We start from the raw sequence: 21,481 nt of genomic DNA, 5'->3' as shown, positions 1-21,481 counted from the left end.
GAACCTCAGTGTCTTGTTGCCTCTCTTCCCTGTGCCCAGTGTCTTTGGAATTGGAATAGCAACTTGAAAAGAAATTGGCACTTTTGTTCCCGGGAAGGATGCCTTCAGCACATGGAAATTGCCTTTATGATAATCTTCACATTAAGTTTTCATGGGAGGATTAAAGAGGACTTTGAGCTCTGTAGTTGAATGTTTCTGGCTATTTCTCTGTTTGAGTGTTTCCTCGTAGCTATAGAGAAGCATAAGAAAAGAATAATCATGCCCAGTTTTGAAGTGGGTTTATAAGCAATGTCTAATGAATGTCACAAGCTGGTTAGAGATGTGTGGCCAACAGCAATATTGATAATATGTAAACTTAGTAGTTTTCTTAGGCATGTATGGGGCTTTTTAGACACTTCAACCTCCTTTTCGAGGGCCTGGAAATGTATTTTTTTTCTGGAACTAAATTAAGAGTCATGTAGAGGAGTCAGCTTGGTTGGAAAAATAATGAGAAAGTCATAATGAGCAGATTTGAAAGTGCTGCTTCACTGGGCTTCCTGTATTTTATCTCATCTTCCCTGTCACTCCACTGAATGAAAAACAACTTGTGCTCATTGTCATGTTTATCTCTTCACTGTTGTGAAGTGGATTCATCAACAGGTTTGACAAGAGTCTGCCTGAAAATGATACACTATCATGACAGATATGAAAAGAGGATTAAAGAGTGAAGTTAGCATAAAAAAAAAACAACCCAAAACCAAACACACACCCCTCAAAACTTTAGAGAAATCTGTCAAATTGGGTCATTAGAGAAATCAAGATTAGAGTTCACAAATAACTGGAATTTCATAAATTTGAGTGACTTTAAAGGAGTGTATACTGAATAAATCTTTCAATTTTCAGTACAAACTATAGTTATTAGGTATCTGAGTAGAAGTGTGTGGAGTTTGAGAAGATGATTGTTTTTACCTTATAATGCACAGTTTCAATAAAAAGGGCTTTGAAAAGCTGGAGTACATTCAGAGAGTTTTATAACTTCTGGAAACTCCTGACTCCCTGGGGGAGATTTGTAAAGAAGTTGAGTCTTTATCTTATCTAGGAGGAGTTTTAAAAGTGACTTGATTATAAACTGCTAACGTGAGAAGATTTTCTGAGATTGGAGAACATGTCAGTTCATCAAAGGGCCAATGATGGTAATTTGCTGGAAGCTGAAGTTTAAAAAGAAATTTTAAAAAAGAAATGGAAGTAGAGTGTAAAAAAATGTGGATCTCTGGTGCCATGTAACTGGATTAAGACTCCTAAATGTGGCATCTCAATGGGAACAATGTTTCTAAATTCCCATATGCTGAACAGAAACAAACAACTCTGTCAAATAAGTGCTCCTATTTAGTTGAAGAGCTCTCCAGGCTCCCTTGATGATACACTGACTGATTGTTGTTATCTGTCACAAAAATGTGGACACTTTTCATATAGGTAAATCATTTTAGGGAACTTAATCTGCAAGTTGAATCCTAGCCTGTGTATTTCAGTGATTTCTGATAGGTCACTAGAGCGTAACATTTTATAAAATTTTCTGTTTGTTTCTTGGAAAGAAAATGTGTGTTATGTGGAAAGTGCGATGAGATGACAAAAATAGTCTTTTTTAACATGAAGATCTAGTAATTTAGTTTGTCAGAAAACTCGACAAGTAGGACAACATTGCTGACACCTGCCATAATGTATAACCCCACTGAAGTATCCCTCGAAGGGCAGGAGGCAGTGAGCAATGGAACAATGAGGTGTGTTCTGCTTCTGTATGGACAGATCTGGATGTGTGGCGGAAGACTTCTGATCATCCCCTGCTCCAGGGTGGGACACATTTTCCGTAAAAGGCGTCCCTATGGCTCTCCAGGGGGACAGGATACTATGGCTCATAACTCACTGAGACTGGCACATGTGTGGATGGATGAATACAAGGTAAGAGACAATTCCAGGTCATGAAATAAGGTTATTTACTGGTTGTTGACTGGCTTGTTTGTCAAAGGGCTGTGTCACAGTGGGATCTGCTACACCTCTAATGGGGTTTTCTTTCTGTATTCTGATTTCCTAATGTTAGTTTTGATAGGAATTCCTAAGTTCTATAGGATTGTCATTTGGCTTTTGAGTGTTCCTCCCTGTTACTTTACTGCCTGCAGGACATTCAGTTTTGTGGCTCTTTAATGAAATAAAAGATGATGAATGAGCTGTGTAAGCTCTGCATTGCTTCATGTCCAAATCTGTATTACGTGGCAGCCTTGTGCTGACTGCCATGTGCCTTCAGGTAGTTTCCATGGTGGTGAGACAGGGATTTTGTTGGCTGCTTGTTTGCTTTCTATTGTAATTAGCAGTCTGATTCTTAGTCTGTCTTGCCCTGGAAGAGCAAACAGGATTGACTTCTGGATTCAAGGGCAAGCGTATTCCTTCCTTCTCTTCAGATTTTGATACTGATGCTTTTGAGCATAAATCAAGTGTTTGTGAAGCCTGTATCTCTGGGATACTCGATGGCATTTTGCCCTCTGACACCACAGGATTTGCTGTGTGGTCAGCTCCTGTGGTCCCTTTCTATTTCTATGCGAGACAATGTTTTATTTTTATTAATTTTATGTTCTTTAGAGGTTGATGTTTCAAACTCCATCCTTCATCTTGATGTTCCATCAGTTAAAGGAATCTATTAGAGCCCATTAATTTTTTATCTCCATTCTCCATCTCTGTAATGCATTGGTAGGTTTGATCTATCACTTTCTCTTTTACTGGTGTCTGGGCACAGTTGTTCTTTTGTGATTAATGATGGCTTTCTCTGAAGCTTGGGCTTGATTGTTTGTTATAATTTCCAGCTAATACTGCTTTATGCAGCAGGGACTTGAACTGCTGATTCTAGCAGTCTCTTATCACAGATTTGTGTCCTGAATGTTTCCAGCTGTTTCTAGTCTGATTCTCTGATGGTTGCCAGAGACCTGTCACTGTGACAGATTTTATGTATGGAGGACAAGCCTGGAAATATTTTTGTTTTTATAAATATAATGCAAACATTTAGTGCCATTTCGGTATAATTTACCGAAGCAATCTAATGATGAATAGTACAAAGATAAGACTTGAAGGATCTGTTTTGCAGCAAAGAGCAAATATCAGTATTTAATAAATGAAATTGCATAATGGAGGTGGTACAGCAAAACTTTCATAACTGTCAAAAGCAAAATGTAGAAGAAGTAAGTTCATGTCTACAATGGTAATAAATAACATATAAAAGGTAGGATACTAAAATTTGAACTTTAACCAGGAAAGAGGGAATTGGAATAGCAGAGCTACTTTTTAAAGCAGATCAGTTTCTGATAGTGATGTTCCAGTCTGTCTCCAAACTTCCTCAGAGCTGGCCAACAGTCCAATGTACTTAATGCTCCCCCTTCCTCTACTGTTAAAATAGCAGTGATACATCAGGCAAATCCAAAAGCTCGAAGATCTTGATAAGGACAGGTGTGTAATTTGTCCAGAGGTGATGCTGTCTGTCATCTGAATATCAGAGATAGCAGGAGGTAATTGAAACCTGTCAGAGCCACATCATGGTAAGTGAAATCCACGTGTCTCCAGGAGATTAATCCAACAAAATACCATAGTTCAGTGCCCTGAAAACACAATTCTCAGTAATATTTAGTAAACAAGTTAATGTGCAAATACAGTGCCTTTTCTATGAGTTCTGTAAATCTATCTGGAATTAAAGACTCTACAAGGAGATTTTTCTTCTAGTTTTGGCAATAATATCCGTGCCACGTTGTACATTCATGAGCTCCTGTTTGTCCCCATTGTCTCTGCATTAGAGTCAAACAGCACATAAGATTGAGCTGGATTCTTAATCTGTCTTTGCCTAACCTGTAAGATTCTGAGTATAATCATAAAATAAAACGTGAAAAAATAACTTTGTGGGAGCCTTTCTGGAGATGATGCACATGAATGAGGAAAAACTGGGTTTCAGAGAAAGCCCAGGTGATAGTTCTGATTCTTCACATGAATAAAGACGCAGTCCCACTAAACTTCACAAGGTAATCCCATTTATAGGTCTGTTCTGATATGGAGTGGGTTTGCCCTCATCACTTGTAAAGTTGGAAGGCTTGAAAATGTGGAAAACAAAATATGGTCAGATGCCACAACAATGAAAACAATCCATTGAACAATCAAAATAATTTCAAGAAACCTCTATCAGATGAGGCTTATGCTGGTATATGCATCTTTTTCTGACTTAATAACTCTAGGATGCCTTTATTACCAGTGGTGATCACTAATCTGAAATTCTCTCTCTTCCCCCACCTGTTTCTTTTAAATACAGGAGCAGTATTTTGCTTTGAGACCTGAGCTAAGGATGAGGAACTACGGAAATATTACCGACCGTGTAGAACTGAGAAAAAGATTGAACTGCAAGTCATTTAAGTGGTATCTAGATAATATCTATCCTGAGATGCAAATATCTGGGCCCAATGCCAAAGCTCCACAGCCAGTTTTTGTTAATAGAGCGCAGAAACGACCAAAAATAATCCAGCGTGGAAGGGTAAGAGAAACTTTCTTAAATAACTGACTTAATGTGTGTTAATTATTTCAAGATTCTTAAAGATTTGCTCAAATACAGCAAAAATAGTCTTTTTCCATAGAGTTCTAGCTTTGCAACAAGCTGTCTTGAAAATAACAGGATTTTTGTCAGGATTTCACTCTGATCTGTATTTCAGGTCATCCTCAGACTAGATACTGTTCAATGAGGTTTCTTACCCAGAAGCTCTGAGTTATGAAGTTTTGCTGTCTTTAGAATATGTTTTCATGGCTGTTGGTTCTGAAGATGGATTTGGATAGAGAGAAATTTGGGCTCAAATACTCATGCTCTGTTGGTTTGTGATAAGAGTACAGTGTAATTAGTTTCCAAACTCATTGCTTTCACTGGGTAATTTTCTGCAAAGGTGAACATTTGCATCTGAGGCTGATGATGGCTTTTCTGTTCTTGACTGTTGGATAATGAACGAAAAATGAGGTTTTTCTCCTTTTTTTTTTTCTTCAAAGTAGAAATGAAGAGAGAATTTTTGTGTATTCATGAAGAAAATCAATTCATGCCTTAGCCCTGACACCTTTGCTTATGGGTTTATATGCAGGCAGAGCCAGCAAACAGCTGAATCTGTTCTCTCCAGTGTCAAAGTCACCTGCTGTGTGCTTTCTGTGCCTCCCAAAAATAATGGGTAACTTCAAATCCAGGACAAATTTCTTTATGTCTTCTCTGTGAAAGAGAACCTTGGAATAAGCTGTTTCATGTGCATGTAGGTTATAGATATCAGGTTCTCTGTTAGCTCAGGGGTTGGAAGCACTGAACAGTGATGTCTCCACAGGGGACACAGGCTGCAGTAGCTGCTGACAGTTGCTGGTTCTGCAAGTAGTTTCAGTCTGGAGGACCTGAGTTCATGTAGAAACTATTGACATTATTATATTTTTTACTTGGAAACAGCTGTTGGGAATCCACTATTTGTGCAGTATTTTTGTTGTAATATCCCAGCCAAGCTGTCAAGTTATTTATTAGGGCAAACATGTAGTTTCCCTAAATAAAACTGATACAGTGGGCTGATTCCCCTGGTTGTGTTGAGTGCTGTTACTCCTCTAGTCAGACCTTTTTTTCTCCCTTTTTTCTTCTTTTTTAATTTAATAGCTTTCTGCTTTCATTCAGGCAGAAAGTTAACTGAGGAATTGCTGATGTGGGGGAGACTACTTGAGGGATCTGAATACTTCAGCAACACTTAAGGGTAAATCTTCCTAGCAGTTATTTACCATGGTTTATTTTTGAGAAAAGTTTGGTGCACCCTTTAAGAAGAGGGGACAAGACACAGAAAAATGTAGCTCTTTGGCTTGGTTCTCTGGGGTTCAGGAATTATACCCAGCATTGTATGAGAGAGTCAGCTTTGGCTCTGATGGTTGTGTAAACTGTTTCCAGATGCCTGCAAGGAACAGAACGATCAGCCAGTGTCACCACTGCGAGCCAGACTCTTTAGGATTTCGGAGGAATCGCTCCAAATCTTAGTTTATTCTCAAAAACTAATTGGACCAGAGATAAGTGCTGGTTTGACAAGCTGGGAAGGGCTGTAATGATCACAAATGGTGACAGTTCTTACCGGTGCTATCAAATGCTGGTCACCACGGCCAATAAAAACAAGGACAAAAAGCTTATAAAACTCATGTAGCTGTATGGTTTGAAATCCTTCTGTTGAGTGAGGAATGATGAGATCTGTCCTAGAAGTCTCTGGGGTGTAAGGAAATGTTACTTAGAAGGTTTTTTTGTGTAATTTGTTTCAGATGTGTGTAGGGAACAGGAGAAACATGGTGCACTTGAGGCGACTGTTGATGTGCCTTGGGACAGCTGTTTCCAGAAATGATGTTTAGTGAAGAATACTGTTTGGTATTTGTGCTAGTTTTTGCTGTCATGTGACTGAGCAGTTTGTTCTTTTTATTACTGGAAGTGCCTTTTGGTTTCTAAAAATCCATGGAGTCAATAGAAATGCCAGGACAGCTATGGATGTCTTCATAATAAGACGCAGCCGGCCAGTTAATCAGCCTGGCCTTGAGTTCAGGACAGTAAATTCTTTTTTTCCTCTACACTCAGCTCCAGATTGGAAATAGTTATTTTTAATGTGGCTGGCAGATCTGGGACCCTGCCATCTCCCACTTAGTGATGTTCAGTCAGTGATTGCTGCCTGAAGAGCCTGATCCCCCACCACATCAGGGGAAGAAAAACAATCAGGCTGAAAAGAGGTGTTCTGCTGGCCACTGGTTAGTTCAGAGCATGTTTGTAACTTAAAGCCAGAATTAGAGTTGTTTTGTCTCCCTGAATACCTCTGTGGGGATACATTAAGATCTTCATGATTTTTGACTGTTGTAGTAGGGAGAACCTAATCTTTAGACTCTGTGGAAAATGTCTTGGTGTCTTTTAAGGTGGGCATCATTGTCCAAATCGGACTAGGTAGGGCATTCGAGCAAAAATAAGCATTTGGGTGTTTGTAAAATGTTCTCTTCTTCCCTGATTCATCATTAAAATACCTTAGCTGATAACTGTGGCTTTTCAGTTGCCTAAAAGCTCTTGAAAATCAATTTGTAAACAGCGTAAGTCTCTGAAGTTGTTTGTATCACAGCAATTCCTTCTTCTTTCTTTTGCTTCGTGAAGAGAGGCTGTAGGAGGAGAATTATGTTTAAACTAAACTGTAGTAAAATGCAGTTTGTAAGGTACAGTTGATTTTCCTGAGCAGAGTATCTGGGACCTGAGAATTCCATGGAGACTGAAGAGGGGAAAGAAACTTGCCAGAGTTCAGCCAGCATGTGCTGAGCCAGGCTGTGTGTACTGCACTTGTACCAGAGAGGGAAATCTTGATGTAATTAGAAAGCAAATTGGAACTGTTTAATGCATCTTTTTTTCTCCAAATTGTCTGAAAAACAGAATGATTTTTTTTAAAAAATATTTTTTTTTCCCCCCCAATTGGAAGGTTTGGTTGGGGTTTTTTGGGAACATTGAGTTCTAGAGCTTCCAGAGCATCACCCTTTGGTATATGATGTTTGTTGCTCACTCTGTCCATCAAATTGTTTTCCTTTCACAGTTGTATCACCTCCAAACCAACAAATGCCTGGTTGCCCAGGGCCACCCAAGTCAGAAAGGAGGCCTGGTGGTGGTTCGGGAATGTGACTACAACGATCAAAACCAGGTATGGTGTTCCTCATTATATGGAATAGTGATTCACATCTTAGAAACTACTACTATATTTTCCTGCTGGCAAAATGCCCTGGAATAACATCTCATCAGCAGACAGGCTGATTTCAGAGGGTGGTTCAAACCACAAGGCTGGCCAAGGACACTGGGGAGCTTGCTGCTCCTACTAATGCCAAGTGTTGGATATCTCCTGTCTTTGTGGCATGAATCTCTTATGTGGCTGAAGACTGTCCTTTAGTGGCTCCTGATGAGTTCATAATCCACTGATTTGCACTTCAGAATTTGTAGCTGCTCTTTCAGTCAGTTCCTCATACTGGGATTTAAAGCAGCCTTTTCTTGCCCTGCTCGTCTTTGTGTGCTGTAGAACTAGCCCTCTGCTCCTGGAGTGGCTGTAGTTTGGGGTGAATGAATGATGTGTTGTTGTCCTTAAATAGAAGGAATCCAGAAAATTCTTTGGCTGCAGGTGAATTTCTGATCTGGGGATTAGTTAGGGATGGATATGAAAACCTAATGAGAATTTTTGTATTACTACATGAAGCCTTTGCTATTTCACTTCTTTCAGGCAACAGAAATTCAAGACTTGGATAAGCAGTCTCCAGGGTAGAGAGATCTTCAGCTAATATCATAAAGACTTCTAACTAGCTAAGAACTACACTGAGAACATTATCATTTAGGAGCCCGTGGGACCCAAGTCTAAAAACTAGCTCGCATCTAAGGAGAAAACTAATCAAAGACACAAAATAAATGGAGCAGGAAGTAATGCAGCATAGCTTAACTAAAGGTGGGTTGTGCTGGACTAACTTGATACTTTATGAAATGGGTAGGAGTTTCCAGGATATGGAAACTGCAGCAGTAGAAGCAGGGTGATTTGTGATAGTCCCAACAAAGGGCTGTGTGCTTTGTCACCTAATGGGACTTTCTGCCTCCTACCTGTAGCCTCACCAGTGTGAGGGGTGTTTGCCAGTGTCAGCATAAGTATGGGTGGCTCTAGGCACGTTGGCCTTGAGTTCCAGTTGTCAGGCAGGAGCAAGGAATACATCCCTGTATTTCAGAACACTGAGTAATCATCACTATGACCAAATTGCGGGTCCCTGTGTTAAGGGTGAATTAATTAAAGCTGGGATGGGAATGCAGGTTTTGCTATGGGGTCTATTCCATTACCTGTAAGACAGTCAGCAAGTCTTTTAAATATAAAGACTGTGTAATAGCAACTGATGGGCATCACTGATTGCACATTTACAGTGCCAAAGCTGTGATGCTGCTTTCTGAGCCATTCAGGTTGTGGGTGAGAAAGCAAAAATGACTGCCTGTGAATGATGTCCACACAGATATGTTTCCCTTCTCCTTCCTGCAGTATTCTTCATAGTGAAGTGCCACATGACTGGAGGAAGAAGTCTGTTGTTTTTCTTTATCAAAACCTTTTTCTGATTTTTCTTTTCCTCCCGAGGACAACCTTCAGTTAGCCTTTTGGTTCTGACAAAGAGAAATTCGTGCTCTGATTGTTGATATTTGGCTTCTTTTCTCATGAATCTATTTTACTAGTGGTAAATTTAGCCATTAGTTCTCGTAAAAACACTGGCTGTGCTATCTCGTTTCACAATTTTGTTCTCCAACCAAGTATGTCAACCAACACTATGTTTTTCTGCCATTAGACCCATTTTGTTCTCCGAATAAATCCCCAGGGTGCATTCAGCCAGCTTTCTGTCATATCCCCTTGAACAATCTTGCTATAGATACATGAGAACAATGTAGAGAAAGAAGACACTTATTTAACAGCTTCTGCTTATAAAAATAGCAAGAAACTTTCTGACTATTGGAAGCTTTTAGCTGTTGTTTCACTCAATTCACTGGCATTTTCAGCTGGTTCATGCCTTTGTCCTGAGAAGACCTGTGCTGCGTCTGGTGAATGCATGTGAGAGCAGACCAGACTCACTGAAGTCATAAGATGGACATTGCATGCAAGTCTGTTTTGCCTTTAGTTTAGGCTTACCTTGTATTCTCTGGCCTTCATAGTGTCCTCACTTAACTCCTGGATTTAAAAGAAATAACAGATATTGTGTAACTTTCAGTTGTATCAGAATTAGGGGTGATACTTTTCATTGAAGTTGACTTAGATGGGCATCATTGAGTCAAGCACATCACACCATCCTATTTTCTAGGGCTTGACGTGACAGTGACATTCCATTCATCTTTTTGATACAGAAAGGATAAAGAATGAAGGAAGTGGTTCTCAGAAAGGTCATGCATCTAGAAACTACATGAAAAAAATTTGTCTAACTTATAATGAAAATCTGACTGCTTAACTGTAAAGGAAATAGCCTGGGATAATACTGGGTACTGAACACAAATTTAGGAAAAAGTGATGAAAATCTTGTTGTTAGAAATAGCACAAGTAGAAGAGGTGATGGGATCTTGCAGAACAGAGGTTTGAAGTAACAGAAGAAGCAGAAAAATTGATTGTGAATTTCACAAACAGAAGACTAACCTGGAACGAGAAATTCTGTACTTGAAGAGTGGCCATGTGGAGGAACTGCCAAGGTTGCCAAAGTAAACACACTCCTGAAATTCAGTGGTGTGCCTGGCCTCTGTCTGGAAACAAAACTGCAAATGCACAAGGTAGTGCAAAACACAAACTTCGGTGTCGAAGGAGCTGAGGAAATATTTAAGTGCGTTGAAAGATCATAATGAAAGATGAGATATCAAAGTGGAAGGAAGAAAGTGTGGTGGAAATTCTACCCCAAACCATCATGCCAGGGTTATTTGGGTGGTTTATTAGGAATCAAGGATGCTGAAGCAGGCTTTGGGATAGATCCTGCCCTAAGGGAGGAGTAGAAATACTTACCGACACACTTGGAAGAGAAGCATCAAAGAACACCAAACCCAAAGTTTTTGGAGTGAAGCATGTGCCAACACAGGGCTAAATAGTGGAAATGTTTGTGAAAAGAAGATTGGACTTGTCACGTAGATAATGTGTCCCTGTGCCACCATCTTGACTGAAATGCTTAAAGCCAAGTTCCTGTTCCAAAAAATCTGCTCTTCAAGTCCACTGAGTTATGTGGATTTTTTTCTACTGTTTGTTTTTAGGTACACTTCTCTGACTCTTTAGCTTTACTTTCTGTGTTATAAACTCTATTCTGTGTTTTTACCTCATTTCAATAATTTAACCTTTCTCTTACTTAGCAATAGATGAATCTTTTTAAAAAGATGACTTGCTATTCCAGCTGGGGATAGTGTTTAAGTGTCTAAGCATGTACATCTCTGCTCTGAACCTTCAAAAAATAACTTACTTGAGCAGGAAACTTCAGAAAAGCTCTGTTAACACCCCTGTAGCACTTGATAAGTGTAAGAATATGTACTTTACAAGCTGCATCAAGAGTGACACTTTTACGAAAGTGTCACATACTAGAAGGATTCACTCCCATGTGCAATTCTTGTGGAAGACTTTTCTCTCTAAACCTCTAGATCATGACTATTAGTTTGCTTTTCGGATAAAGCACATCTGGAATGACTGTGGGGATGTGCAAATTCAGTCTTGCTGCTTTTCCATGAAGTATTGAAGGAACAATTCTTGGGGCCCTCTAACAATTGTCATGAAGCATCAGCAGCACACTGAACTGTGGAACAGAACACATGTATCAACTTTGGAATGACCTTCAGGAGTATATTTGGTTTTCAGGGTAGCAATAGCTTAAGATAATGAATACAGACCACCAAACTTGCCTGTTTCTGATGATTGTCACAAGCTGTTCAGTGCTGTGAGGTCACTGCTGTCCGTAGCAGCAGGAGCTGGAGTATATGCAAGAGGCTGTGATGATACAAATTGTTGGTTATGTCTCTTCTTCAGAGCTGAAGCAGCTTTAATGTGCTCTTAAGCTGAATTTTTGTCTTTTACAGACTGTCTGACAGAATAATACAGCAGTGCCAAGCTAAGCAACAGATTGCAACTGATGCAAGTCCTGGAATGCTTCTCCTGCTGGCGTGGCTCACGGCAGGGATTTTCTTTCAAACAAAGGGCTGTTTCTGTAGTAGTTACTGTCTTCTGTTTACTGAAAATTTTCAATGCATTCCTCTAGTGCTAATGCAGTTTGCAGACCAAAGAAAAATGTGTATCCACAAAGCTTTGCCAGTTGGCCAGCCTTGCCTTTTGCTGCACTCCAGTGCACTCTGAAAGCCAAAGGGTAGGCAGATGCTTCCTGGTTTATTTCATATAATTAGGTGTTTATTCCCTAGAAACAGCTTCCCTTTTCTGCCTACTATGGATTCTTTGATTTATTGGTTTTTATTCTAGGTCAAGTGTTAGGTTTTGTTTTAATACCAGTTGCTTATATTGACAGTGGACTCAAAGTCTTCTACACGTAACTCCATTTTTCAAAAGGCAGCGATAGTATGGGCTTTTTTAGGTTCTGAGGCACCATCTGAACCCCTTCCTCATTTGCATTTCTTCTGAAGTACTTCAGCCAGCTCTTATCTATTTACATTAATTAATCTCACTGTAGGAATGATTTAATCTTCCACCAAAAAAAAACCCCAAGCAAACAAACGCACCCCCCAAAAAAAACCAAAACCAAAACTAAACCAAACAAAACAAAGAAACCCAGCAAAAAGTGAACTTCAAACCCATTCAGTAACACAGCTCTGTATCTCTTTATCATGGCAAAAATGTAACCCCAGAAGGAGATCACTGAGATACAGGGGTTTATGGAAGGGGTGAAGGGGATGTCTCCTTTACCAAGAGTGGCAACCTGAAACCAGTTAGGAAATGCAAATATCAGTAAAATGAGAACAATATAGCTCCCCCTTCAGCCCTGTCACAGTCCTGTCCTTGCAAGGAATTAAGCTGTGGTCACCACTAAACTGTTCATTAAGCTATATGTGAGAAAAAGCTGTTTCTGCCCACCTTTTGGTATATAAATGAGGCTAATGAAGTTATAACAACAAATCTTGAAGGCTGTGTGATTTCTTTGAGTTTTATGGGATGAAGTAAAGTCCTGAAGGTACTAGAAGCCCTAGGAAACATTTGTCTTATATCTGTAAATACTTTGAACTACCTCTTGAGGGGACTGAATTAAACATCCAGTTCTTCCTGAGCTGCACCTGTATAAAAGAAGTTCAGATTAACAGAGCTCGTACTTTGGACCTCCTCCCATTTATTTTGTCCACAAGACCTGCTCTACCACTCTGTAGGTGACCAGAAGGACACAGGGGCCAGCTTTGCCCTGGCAGTGAGAACTCTTATCCCAGGTCTGTAGGTCCCATTTCCACTGTGGGAAGCTTGACCAGCTGCTGCCCAAGCAGGACCTCGGTGCCCCTGCAGCCACAGGTGCAGGCACTGACTCTCATGGGAGGCTTGGGCAGGCACCTGAGCGCTGCCACATCTGAAATACCTCTCTTGAGGGTGCTCTGGGGACATGCAGGACCTCAGAAGGGTCAGTCAGCAGCTGAATGGGCCACTGCACTCCAAGGCTGAAGGAGTCCATGCACCTTTCCTCTTATCCTGTTGCCTGTGTTGAGAGGCAGGGAAAAAAGGCTGCTAGAAAGAGGCCAGTCCTGCAGCATTCATCAAATTCAGTCATTTATTTAACTACAAGCGTGACCAATTTCATTATGGAGAGAGGTTTCTAGATACATCTGCCATTTGGGTTTTATTTGAAAACAGAAGCAATTCATTATATTCTAGTTGCATCCTGTTGATTTTCTTTGACACCAGTGAAAATGGCCAGTGATTTTCCTTAGACTTTTGGAGCAGATCGTTGCCATGTGTCTCTCAGGGACAGCAATTAAAGGTGCTGCTTTCCTGGGGGGGGGAGCTGGGCACAATTCCAGTTTGAGAAACTGAAGTCTGGTGGAGATGCTCTCCTAGCTCTCCTAACTCTGCTGGTTAGGAAGTTCATGCAGGCAGGATGAAAATATCCTGCACCTCATCTATTACCTTTTTTTAAAATAAATTAAATTTTAAAAATGGTGGGTTTTGTAGAAAATACATAGGAGGATAAAACAGTCTCAGAACTGAGACATAAAACCTAGGCAGGTACCTTTCTGCTTTTAAACTTTTGATGCTGTGCTGCCTGCTGGGAGTTTATTTCCTATATGGGCCTGTTGATTCCTGACAGCCTTCAACAACAAGAGCTAAACATCATCCTTCTAGTCTTCAGCAACAAAGTAGTTAATTTTTGGAGTATGCAAAGGCTTGCATTTGTATAACAAAGAAAGCCCATGGGGTGGCTTTGATTTCCTTGTGCTTGAATCTGTTAATAATCTGCAAGTTCATACTGATACTCTAATCTGAATTTGGAACCAAATTTGGGCCTATTTTTCCACGTCCCTTTGTTTTCTACACTGAACACATAATTAGTTTGAAATTATTTTGGCTGTCCTGTATGAGCCTTTGGGGAGAATATCACACGGGATTTAACCACTGTTTTGTGGTCTTTGCCATGACTCAGCTTTTGATTAAAGGTCTGCTCCCTGTGTCACTGCAGTCTTCTTTCTCCTTTCTTACCAGTTCTGCTCTTGTTTAAATTTGGCTTCATCATTCTTCTTCTTCTACTAGTGGTACTCTTCTGGCAAGTCTTGCAATTTCTCCATTCTCTCCTCCTCTTTAATCTTGATGTGCCTTCCTTCCCATGCCAGGGTTTAAATGGAAAAAAAGTACGTTGGAAGGCACAGAGTGCCTGAGGTTAGGGCAGATTTTAATGTAATATCTGCACTTCTTCCAAGGAGGCCTTCCCTGTGTTACAGTGCAACTGTGATAATGAGCTGTGTGCTTTTCAGTCACGCTGTCCAACTGAGACTGTGTCCCAAATCCCAGTGCCCTCCAGAAGGCTGGTTTTAGTTTCATCAGCCAAAAAAAAAAAGAAAAAAAGTAGACAAATCAGAGTTTATTTGCCTGACTTTTCTGCCTGGAATTTGATATTCCGTACACCGAGCGTCAAGCAGACTTAGTGGAAAAAGAAAATAAATCACACGGGGGGCATGGTGGCTCCAGCACTGAGCTGGGAGAAATGAGAACAGGGCTGGAACGAGAGCACACCAGAAGAACTTAGTTGCAAGTAGGTACTTCATGCACAGCTGTGGGGGGCTTAGCTCCTCTTGTTCACAGAGTTATGAGAGCTCCAGGTCCTTCACTAAACTGATCTTGGCCCAGGTCTTTGCAGGCCTGAAGGAACGAGGGGGAAAGGACCAGAAGCTGCTGCAATTAGACCAGGCTGGTGTTCCAGCTTCCCTGAATGTTCAGCTGTGCCAGATGTGCCTTGCTCAAAGCAAGGTTGAGGCAGCCCACTGAGAGCCAGCAGGGTGTGGGCATGAGCTGCAGCAGCTGAAGGTGCCTGGCATCTTGCTATGCCAACAATAAAAATACCTGCTTGTGCTCAAGCAGCGTGTGGGAGAGGACAAACTGAGGTCTCGAGTGTGTCTGTGCTGCTGGTTAGAGCGGGCAGTGATTTTCAGTGTGATCACACAAACTCTTCTAATGTCACATAAGTTCAGGAACCCAAATGCAGTTGAAGCTGCAAACGTGAACCAGTGCATTCCTGCGTCATACAGGTGGGCCTCAGAGAGGGGCTGCATTCAATTCCCACCACTCTGTGAGCTGCTGGGATATTGTGTAGGCTCTTGAGGTCCAGATCAAGACATTTTCATGGTGGTTCAACCACAACAAAGTGGATGTGAAATGGGGAGGAGTGATCTCCCTCTAAGCACAGCACAGGTACCAAAAGTCATTTGTCTTGGGAGCAAAGAAGGATCATCTTTGGATAAGGAGATTTACTGCCTGGCTTAAAGGTTTTTCTCAGAGGGCAGCTGGCTGCCTGCTCAGACATGCACTGCTTGCCTGCTGCCTTATCTTGTCCAGCTGCCTGGGCAGGAGAGACGTACGAGGGCTGCTTAATTTTAAAAATGCTACTTACAGGGCAGAATCACAGCTGGTCCTTTCAGTGCCTCTGCATGGGGCAGTGCTGTGTGATGTTGGGAAGGCAACAGAGCCCTGCAGCTCCGTCTCAGTTGCTGGGAAAAGGGAGCAAAGAGGCAGCCAGTGTTGCAAGGCACATCTCTGACATCCAGATACCAAAGCATCTCCTTTGTCGCTGAACGAAAGAGTGAAGGCGCCTGCCCTGAAACATTGTAATAAATGTCCTTCTGTCTTTCTCTTTCAGGTCTGGATTTACAATGAGGATCACGAGCTGATTTTAAATAACCTGCTTTGCTTGGATGTTTCGGAAACTCGCTCGTCCGATCCCCCGCGCCTCATGAAGTGCCACGGCTCCGGCGGCTCGCAGCAGTGGACGTTCGGGGTGAGTGGGGGTCTGGCACCTGGCATGTTGCCTCTAATTAACGTCTCAGTAAGTAACAGTAGCACTAACAGGACACCAGGGTTGAGTTTGATTATGACTAAGTCTCAGGTGTACCAATGCATTTGTACTGTACTAGTCCCAGCCCACAGTTCAAGCGCAGAATCACAGAATTACCAAGTTGGAAGGGTCCCACAAGGATCATGGAGTCCAACTCCTTGGCCTGCACAGGACCATCCCCAAGAGTCACACCATGTGCCCGAGAGTGTTGTCCAAATGCTTCCTCTCAGGCTTGGTGCTGTGACCACTGCCCTGGGGAGCCTGTTCCAGTGCCCACCCACCCTCTGGGTGAAAAACCTTTTACAGGTGAAGAATCTTTGCACAGGCTTTGGTGGCTGTGTTTCAGCCTAAACAAGACTTTTGCTGGACTCAGGGACATGCCAGCCCTTTGCCACATAGGAAGGTTTCTGCAGCTCCACTGAGCCTTTCTTCTGCCCATCACGGCCACCCACAGCACTGTGGCTTATCTGGGATGTGCCAGAGAGAATAAAATCCACCCCACAGCTTTGTTGGGTTGTGTTTGCAGGACTGGGAGAGAGCAGTCCATGTGGTGATTCCTGCTTAGTGCCTGAAGAAGCAAAGGGCAGAGCAGTTGCTTCTGCCCTGTAATTGATCTGTTGGTTTAATTGTTTGAGTCTGGAGTGGCAGATTTCACAAAACTGAGCCAGTGCTCCTCACACATGGAATTTATCTCCTGGGCGTTCACTCAGAGGCTGCCCCTCACATGCCCTCAGCGTAGCAGTGAGTCTGCAGCACAGACATGGTTGAACAAAGAGAAGGGAGGGCCCTGCCAGCACAAGTTCCCAAAGTGGAGTCACATTTGGCTGTTGCTGCCCAGGCTGGTTTGGAGATACAGAGACAGATTATTGTGTAAGCCCAGGGCTGTGTGTGTCTGACACTTGCACCAGCAGTGCTACAGCTGCCAGTGGGAGTGGGAGTAGTAAGCTGAGCAGTTCTGCTGATAAGAGATTACTGAGGGTTCTGCAGCTTGTGTCAGCAGACAGAGGTTTTACAAGGCTGAGAGAATGGGTGTTGCTATTCAGTGCCTGTGGCTGTTGGTGATGCCTGTGGTGGTGGTGCAGAATCTGGGCTCCACGTGTGAGACGTGGGCTTTGAGCTGGCCATTGCCACTGAGGGTGTGGTAGGTGGATCTGTAACAGTGTCACATTGCTGCTCATTAATGATCCACGGCCGAAGAGAGTGAATCCAATGTCAGTATTGGTTAGGAAGGGAGTAGGAACTGAAGCAGGAAAATGTCATCACAACATTGCAGTTTGCTTGTACTGCACGTGCTGGTCACCTCGTCTCAGAAAGGCTAAATTTGGCCTGTGGAAGGCTCAGAAGTGAGAAAGGCAAATCAAAGATGTGGGACACCTTTCCCATGAGCAATATGTGAGCAGGCTGGGACTCTTCAGGTAAGTGAAGCCTTTTGGAAAAAGGGGAAATCATGTCATTGGTACAAGGAAAGGCCAGCTGTGTGCTGTTGGTTACAGAACAAGACTCAGAGTGGAGGAGTATTTTGAAGGAGCGCTGTGTGTTCTTTCCATGTTCTCCTGCTTCCCTGGATGTCTGCTTATGGCCATAGGCAGTGACAGAGCCCGGTGTGGATGTTCTCATGCGTCTGCTCCCTCCATGCTGGACAGCAGGAGGTTGCCCATGGGAGCTGCTGGGGCTGGGCAGAGGGCCTAAAGGGGCTACAAGAGAGCTGGAGAGCTCTTTTTACAAGAGCATAGAGTGATAGCACAAGGGGGAATGGCTTTAAACTGACACAGGGCAGGTTTTGATTAGCTATTAGGAAGAAATTCTTTGCTGTGAGGGTGGTGAGGCACTGGAACAGGTTGCCCAGAGAAGCTGTGGATGCCCCATCCCTGGGAATGTTCATGGCAAGGTTGGATGGGGCTTTGAGCAACCTTGGCTGATGGAAAGTGGCAGGGAGGTTGGAGCTAGATGATGCTTCAAGTCGCTTCCAACCCAAGTCATTCCAGGATTCTATGACCTGTCTGTGCCCCACAGTGGCTTTGTGCCCTCCCTCTTTGCTGAGTGCTGGGGAATGGGTTTGATCATTCCTCCATCTCATTAAGAGACTGTGCTATAAACAAAATCCCAACTGGGTCCCTGTAAGGACGTGAGAGTCTTTGTTGCAAAGCCTGGATGTGGTTATGGGATGTGCTGTACTCTGCTTCTGCTGTGGGTCTGGTGTGTCAGGGAGGCTGCTGAAAGGCTCATCTGTCAGGAAGGAGCATCCCCTCCCCTTGAGCATCGCTTTCAGCTTCAGGGTGACAATGGACAACAGAAGTTTTAGTAAATAAATCCCATCTGTCTTTGTCTTTCCTCTAGAAAAACAACCGCCTGTACCAGGTCTCTGTGGGGCAGTGCCTGAAGGTGGTGGATCCACTGAGCCACAAAGGGTACGTGACCGTGGCCATCTGTGATGGGTCCCTTCCTCAGCAGTGGAATTTTGAGAGCTGAGACAGCGAGGATGTGGCTGAGGAGAGTTAAGCTGAGACCTGGTTCCCCTTCAGCCGTGATTTGAAGTCGTTCTGGAGGGCTTTGCGTGGAGCCCTTGGCTGCTACGCCCGGCACACCCATCGCAAGGACCCGCTGGAAATGCCCTGCCCTGAAGGGCTGCGTGTGTGGGAAGGTCCAGCTGGGCACTGGTCCCTGGTCACAGCAGTGACAGCAGCAGCCCCACTGCAGGACAGCACACAGAAGTGCAGTTTATCATCGGTTCCTTGGATGATCCTGGATTATTGGACTGGTTTTAAGTAAGAGAAATCATTAGCGCAATGTAATTTAAATGGTGAGAGTTCAGCTTTGTGGATCTTTTGAATGACAATGACAGAAAGAAGTCCTCCTCAAGTATTTCATGTGCAGTATCTCAATAATTTACATTTTTAGTATGGGTTTACTGGCCAAATTATTTTACTTTTTCTGGAAAATACTTTTATTCCCTTTTATCTTCTGAAAATTGTCATTTGTAATATTTAAATTTAGTTCTTTTAATTTGCAATTTTAGGACAATTCATGTAGTTTAAATTCTTTGCTGTCATTCGTCACCTCATATTTAAAACAAAGTAACTATTGCAAAGTCTATTTTGATGACTCATGACAGTAGCTGCATTTAAAATAAAGTATCATTTTTTAATTAATCTCTATGGCCTTACTCTTTGTAGCTGTTGGACCAGAAAGCACCTACTTACAGAATGATACAAACTAATCTTCACACAATTTGGGTCTTCCCTTGTGTCTCCCTTGCTCATGTCTTGGAAGCTTTGACAGATAATGTCTCTGTTTTTTTCCCTTCACTTCTCTGTTTTCATTTATTTCACTGTTTACCTTTCTTTGACCTCCTGCCTCAGGCCCAGGTGCTGCTTCAGTGCATGGAAGCTCTTGCAGAAGAGAAATGCTGCTCTGTTTTTTCTTAGCACCACTGGCCTTGTTTCCTATGCCACAGTGACCTGCCTTCCCTGGGAATGTGCACTTTGGATGTTGGCAGCACCAGCACAGCCTTGTCCTTTTGCTTGGGCAGCACAAACATTTTCCAACTGCACAAATACTCCAGCATCCAGTTGTTGACATTTTGGGCAGTGTGAGGGAGATAATGATGGAGTAATTACAGACCCACGTCTTCCCACAGAGAGGAGAATCACTTGTGACAGGCTGTGTTTGGTCCTTCAGCCCTGCCAGGGCTGGCACCTGAGGAAGCAAAGGAGCAGGTGAGAGCAGCCCTGGCCACCAGGCAGCTGTTTTGCCTCCTCCATCACTCCTGGAAGCCGTGAGTCACCGGCAGGGAGAACCAGGTGAGTGGAATTAATTGCAAACCAGAAGAGTAGGCTGAAGTGGAAGTTCTTCCAAATAAAGCACTGCAATGGAAGTAGTTGAGTTAGACACCAGCAAAGCTCCTTACTAAGAAAAGCCTCTAAGAACAACCCCAGCCCCCTTGGTCAGCTGAGGCCTGTGCCCTTGTAGGGGCACCTGGAGTCTTGAGATCAGCTCCCAGGTGGCTCTTGCAGGGCAGTGCAGGGCTGGAACACGGTGTCAGCTCGGAGCAGAACCCTTTCAGTGGCAGCAACGGCAGCCTCGTGGTTACTGTGTGTGGAATTAATTCCATCCTTTTTGTGATGAAAGGATGGGCAGCAGCTTCATTGATGCCTGTCTGATTAACCCTGACTGCTCCCAGGGGCCAGTGTGGAGCAGCAGAAGGTGCTGGTGCAGCTGGTCCCAGCTGAGTGCTGGGCTTTCCTGTGACGTTTGTGTTGGCACTCATGTTGTGCAGTGGCCTTGCTCAGCCTTTTCTTTTGTGGCCTTTGTCTCTTTAAAAAACAGTAAAAAAAAGCCAAACAAATCCTCAAACAGGCAGATCAGGAGCTTGCTTTATTTACGGTCTCAGTCTGTTGCCACAGAGAATTTCTGACCTTTTGCTCCGGGTGAGGAAACTTCTGTCACCGAGAGCGGCGCCGATTTCCAGGAACAGATGGAGGCGATGGTGCTTTGGACGCTGTCCGTTGTTTCTGGGGGGAATTATTTTTGGCCACAGTCGTTTCTGCTGCAGCCACACAGCCAGGCCAGCACACAAAGATTTGAACAGGCCGGGGTTACAGATCTCTGCCCTGAACAACCAGCCCTGGGCCAGGTGACTGTTCCCAGCTGGGCCCTGCTCGGCTGCCTGGGGCAGGGGGAAATTCATAGTTTTGTCCTATATTGGAGTGACTGCTCCCAGCTGCCCCTGTGGACTTTGGGTGAACAGGAAGAATACAAGGAAAAGCCCCTAAAAAGGGCAGATGCTGTCACATAGCTTGTCCTTGTCACACTGAGAATTTATCACTCGTAAAGAATACAAAGAAACTCTGCCCGGGGCTGATTTTTAAGCCTCTGTGTCAAGTACCTCCTCGAAGGCTCCTGGAGTTGGTAGTGCTCGTGGCTGACAGAGAAGCAGAGTGTCCTCCAGCAGCCAAAGTGCACGATATAAATAGATATTTATAAATAACACTGCAGAACAGCTCTGGCCTGGCTGCTTCCCCCTGCTCCACAGTAAATCTTGGAGCCTTTTTTTAGCCTCAACCCGTGCTGAGGTCTTGCTGGGAACACCTCTGGTGTCACAATTCAACAGATAAAACAGAAGTTGGGGTCAGCTGTCCCTGCTGTGTCCCATCCCAGCTCCTTGCCCACCTCACTGGCAGCAGAGCTGCCCCAGGGCTGGGTGAGCTCTGCTCAGCAGGGACAAAACATCCCTGATGGCAACACTGTCCTCATCCCAAATCCAGAGCGGGGAAGGCACCACACCAGCTGCAACGAAGAAAATTAACTCTGTCCCAGCACAGGTAGAATCTTCATCTTTTGTTGATTTTCCGGGAAAAACATGACTGCAGGGAATGGTGTCCGGAAGGTGCTCAGGATGTGGCACCACAGTGTGAAATTTAGGGTG

General features: G+C 43.3%; 1 protein-coding gene across 3 annotated transcripts in view; it reads left to right on the top strand.

Moving 5' to 3' along the window:
- Positions 1-19,205, top strand: part of GALNT11 (polypeptide N-acetylgalactosaminyltransferase 11) — a 48,756-nt gene extending 29,551 nt beyond the window's left edge. For all 3 annotated transcript variants that reach the window (XM_027686922.1, XM_027686924.1, XM_027686923.1), the window contains exons 8-12: positions 1,783-1,935; positions 4,316-4,534; positions 7,602-7,706; positions 15,862-15,999; positions 18,394-19,205. In XM_027686922.1, the coding sequence (XP_027542723.1) occupies positions 1,783-1,935; positions 4,316-4,534; positions 7,602-7,706; positions 15,862-15,999; positions 18,394-18,525 (747 nt within the window). In that variant the 3' untranslated portion in view covers positions 18,526-19,205. The remainder of the gene's footprint in view (positions 1-1,782; positions 1,936-4,315; positions 4,535-7,601; positions 7,707-15,861; positions 16,000-18,393) is intronic.
- Positions 19,206-21,481: the final 2,276 nt, after the last annotated feature.

Source organism: Neopelma chrysocephalum, unplaced genomic scaffold (assembly GCF_003984885.1).
Source record: "Neopelma chrysocephalum unplaced genomic scaffold, ASM398488v2 Primary Assembly neopelma1_72, whole genome shotgun sequence".
Classification (NCBI taxonomy): Eukaryota; Metazoa; Chordata; class Aves; order Passeriformes; family Pipridae; genus Neopelma; species Neopelma chrysocephalum.
This window is presented reverse-complemented; position numbering and strand designations above follow the sequence as displayed.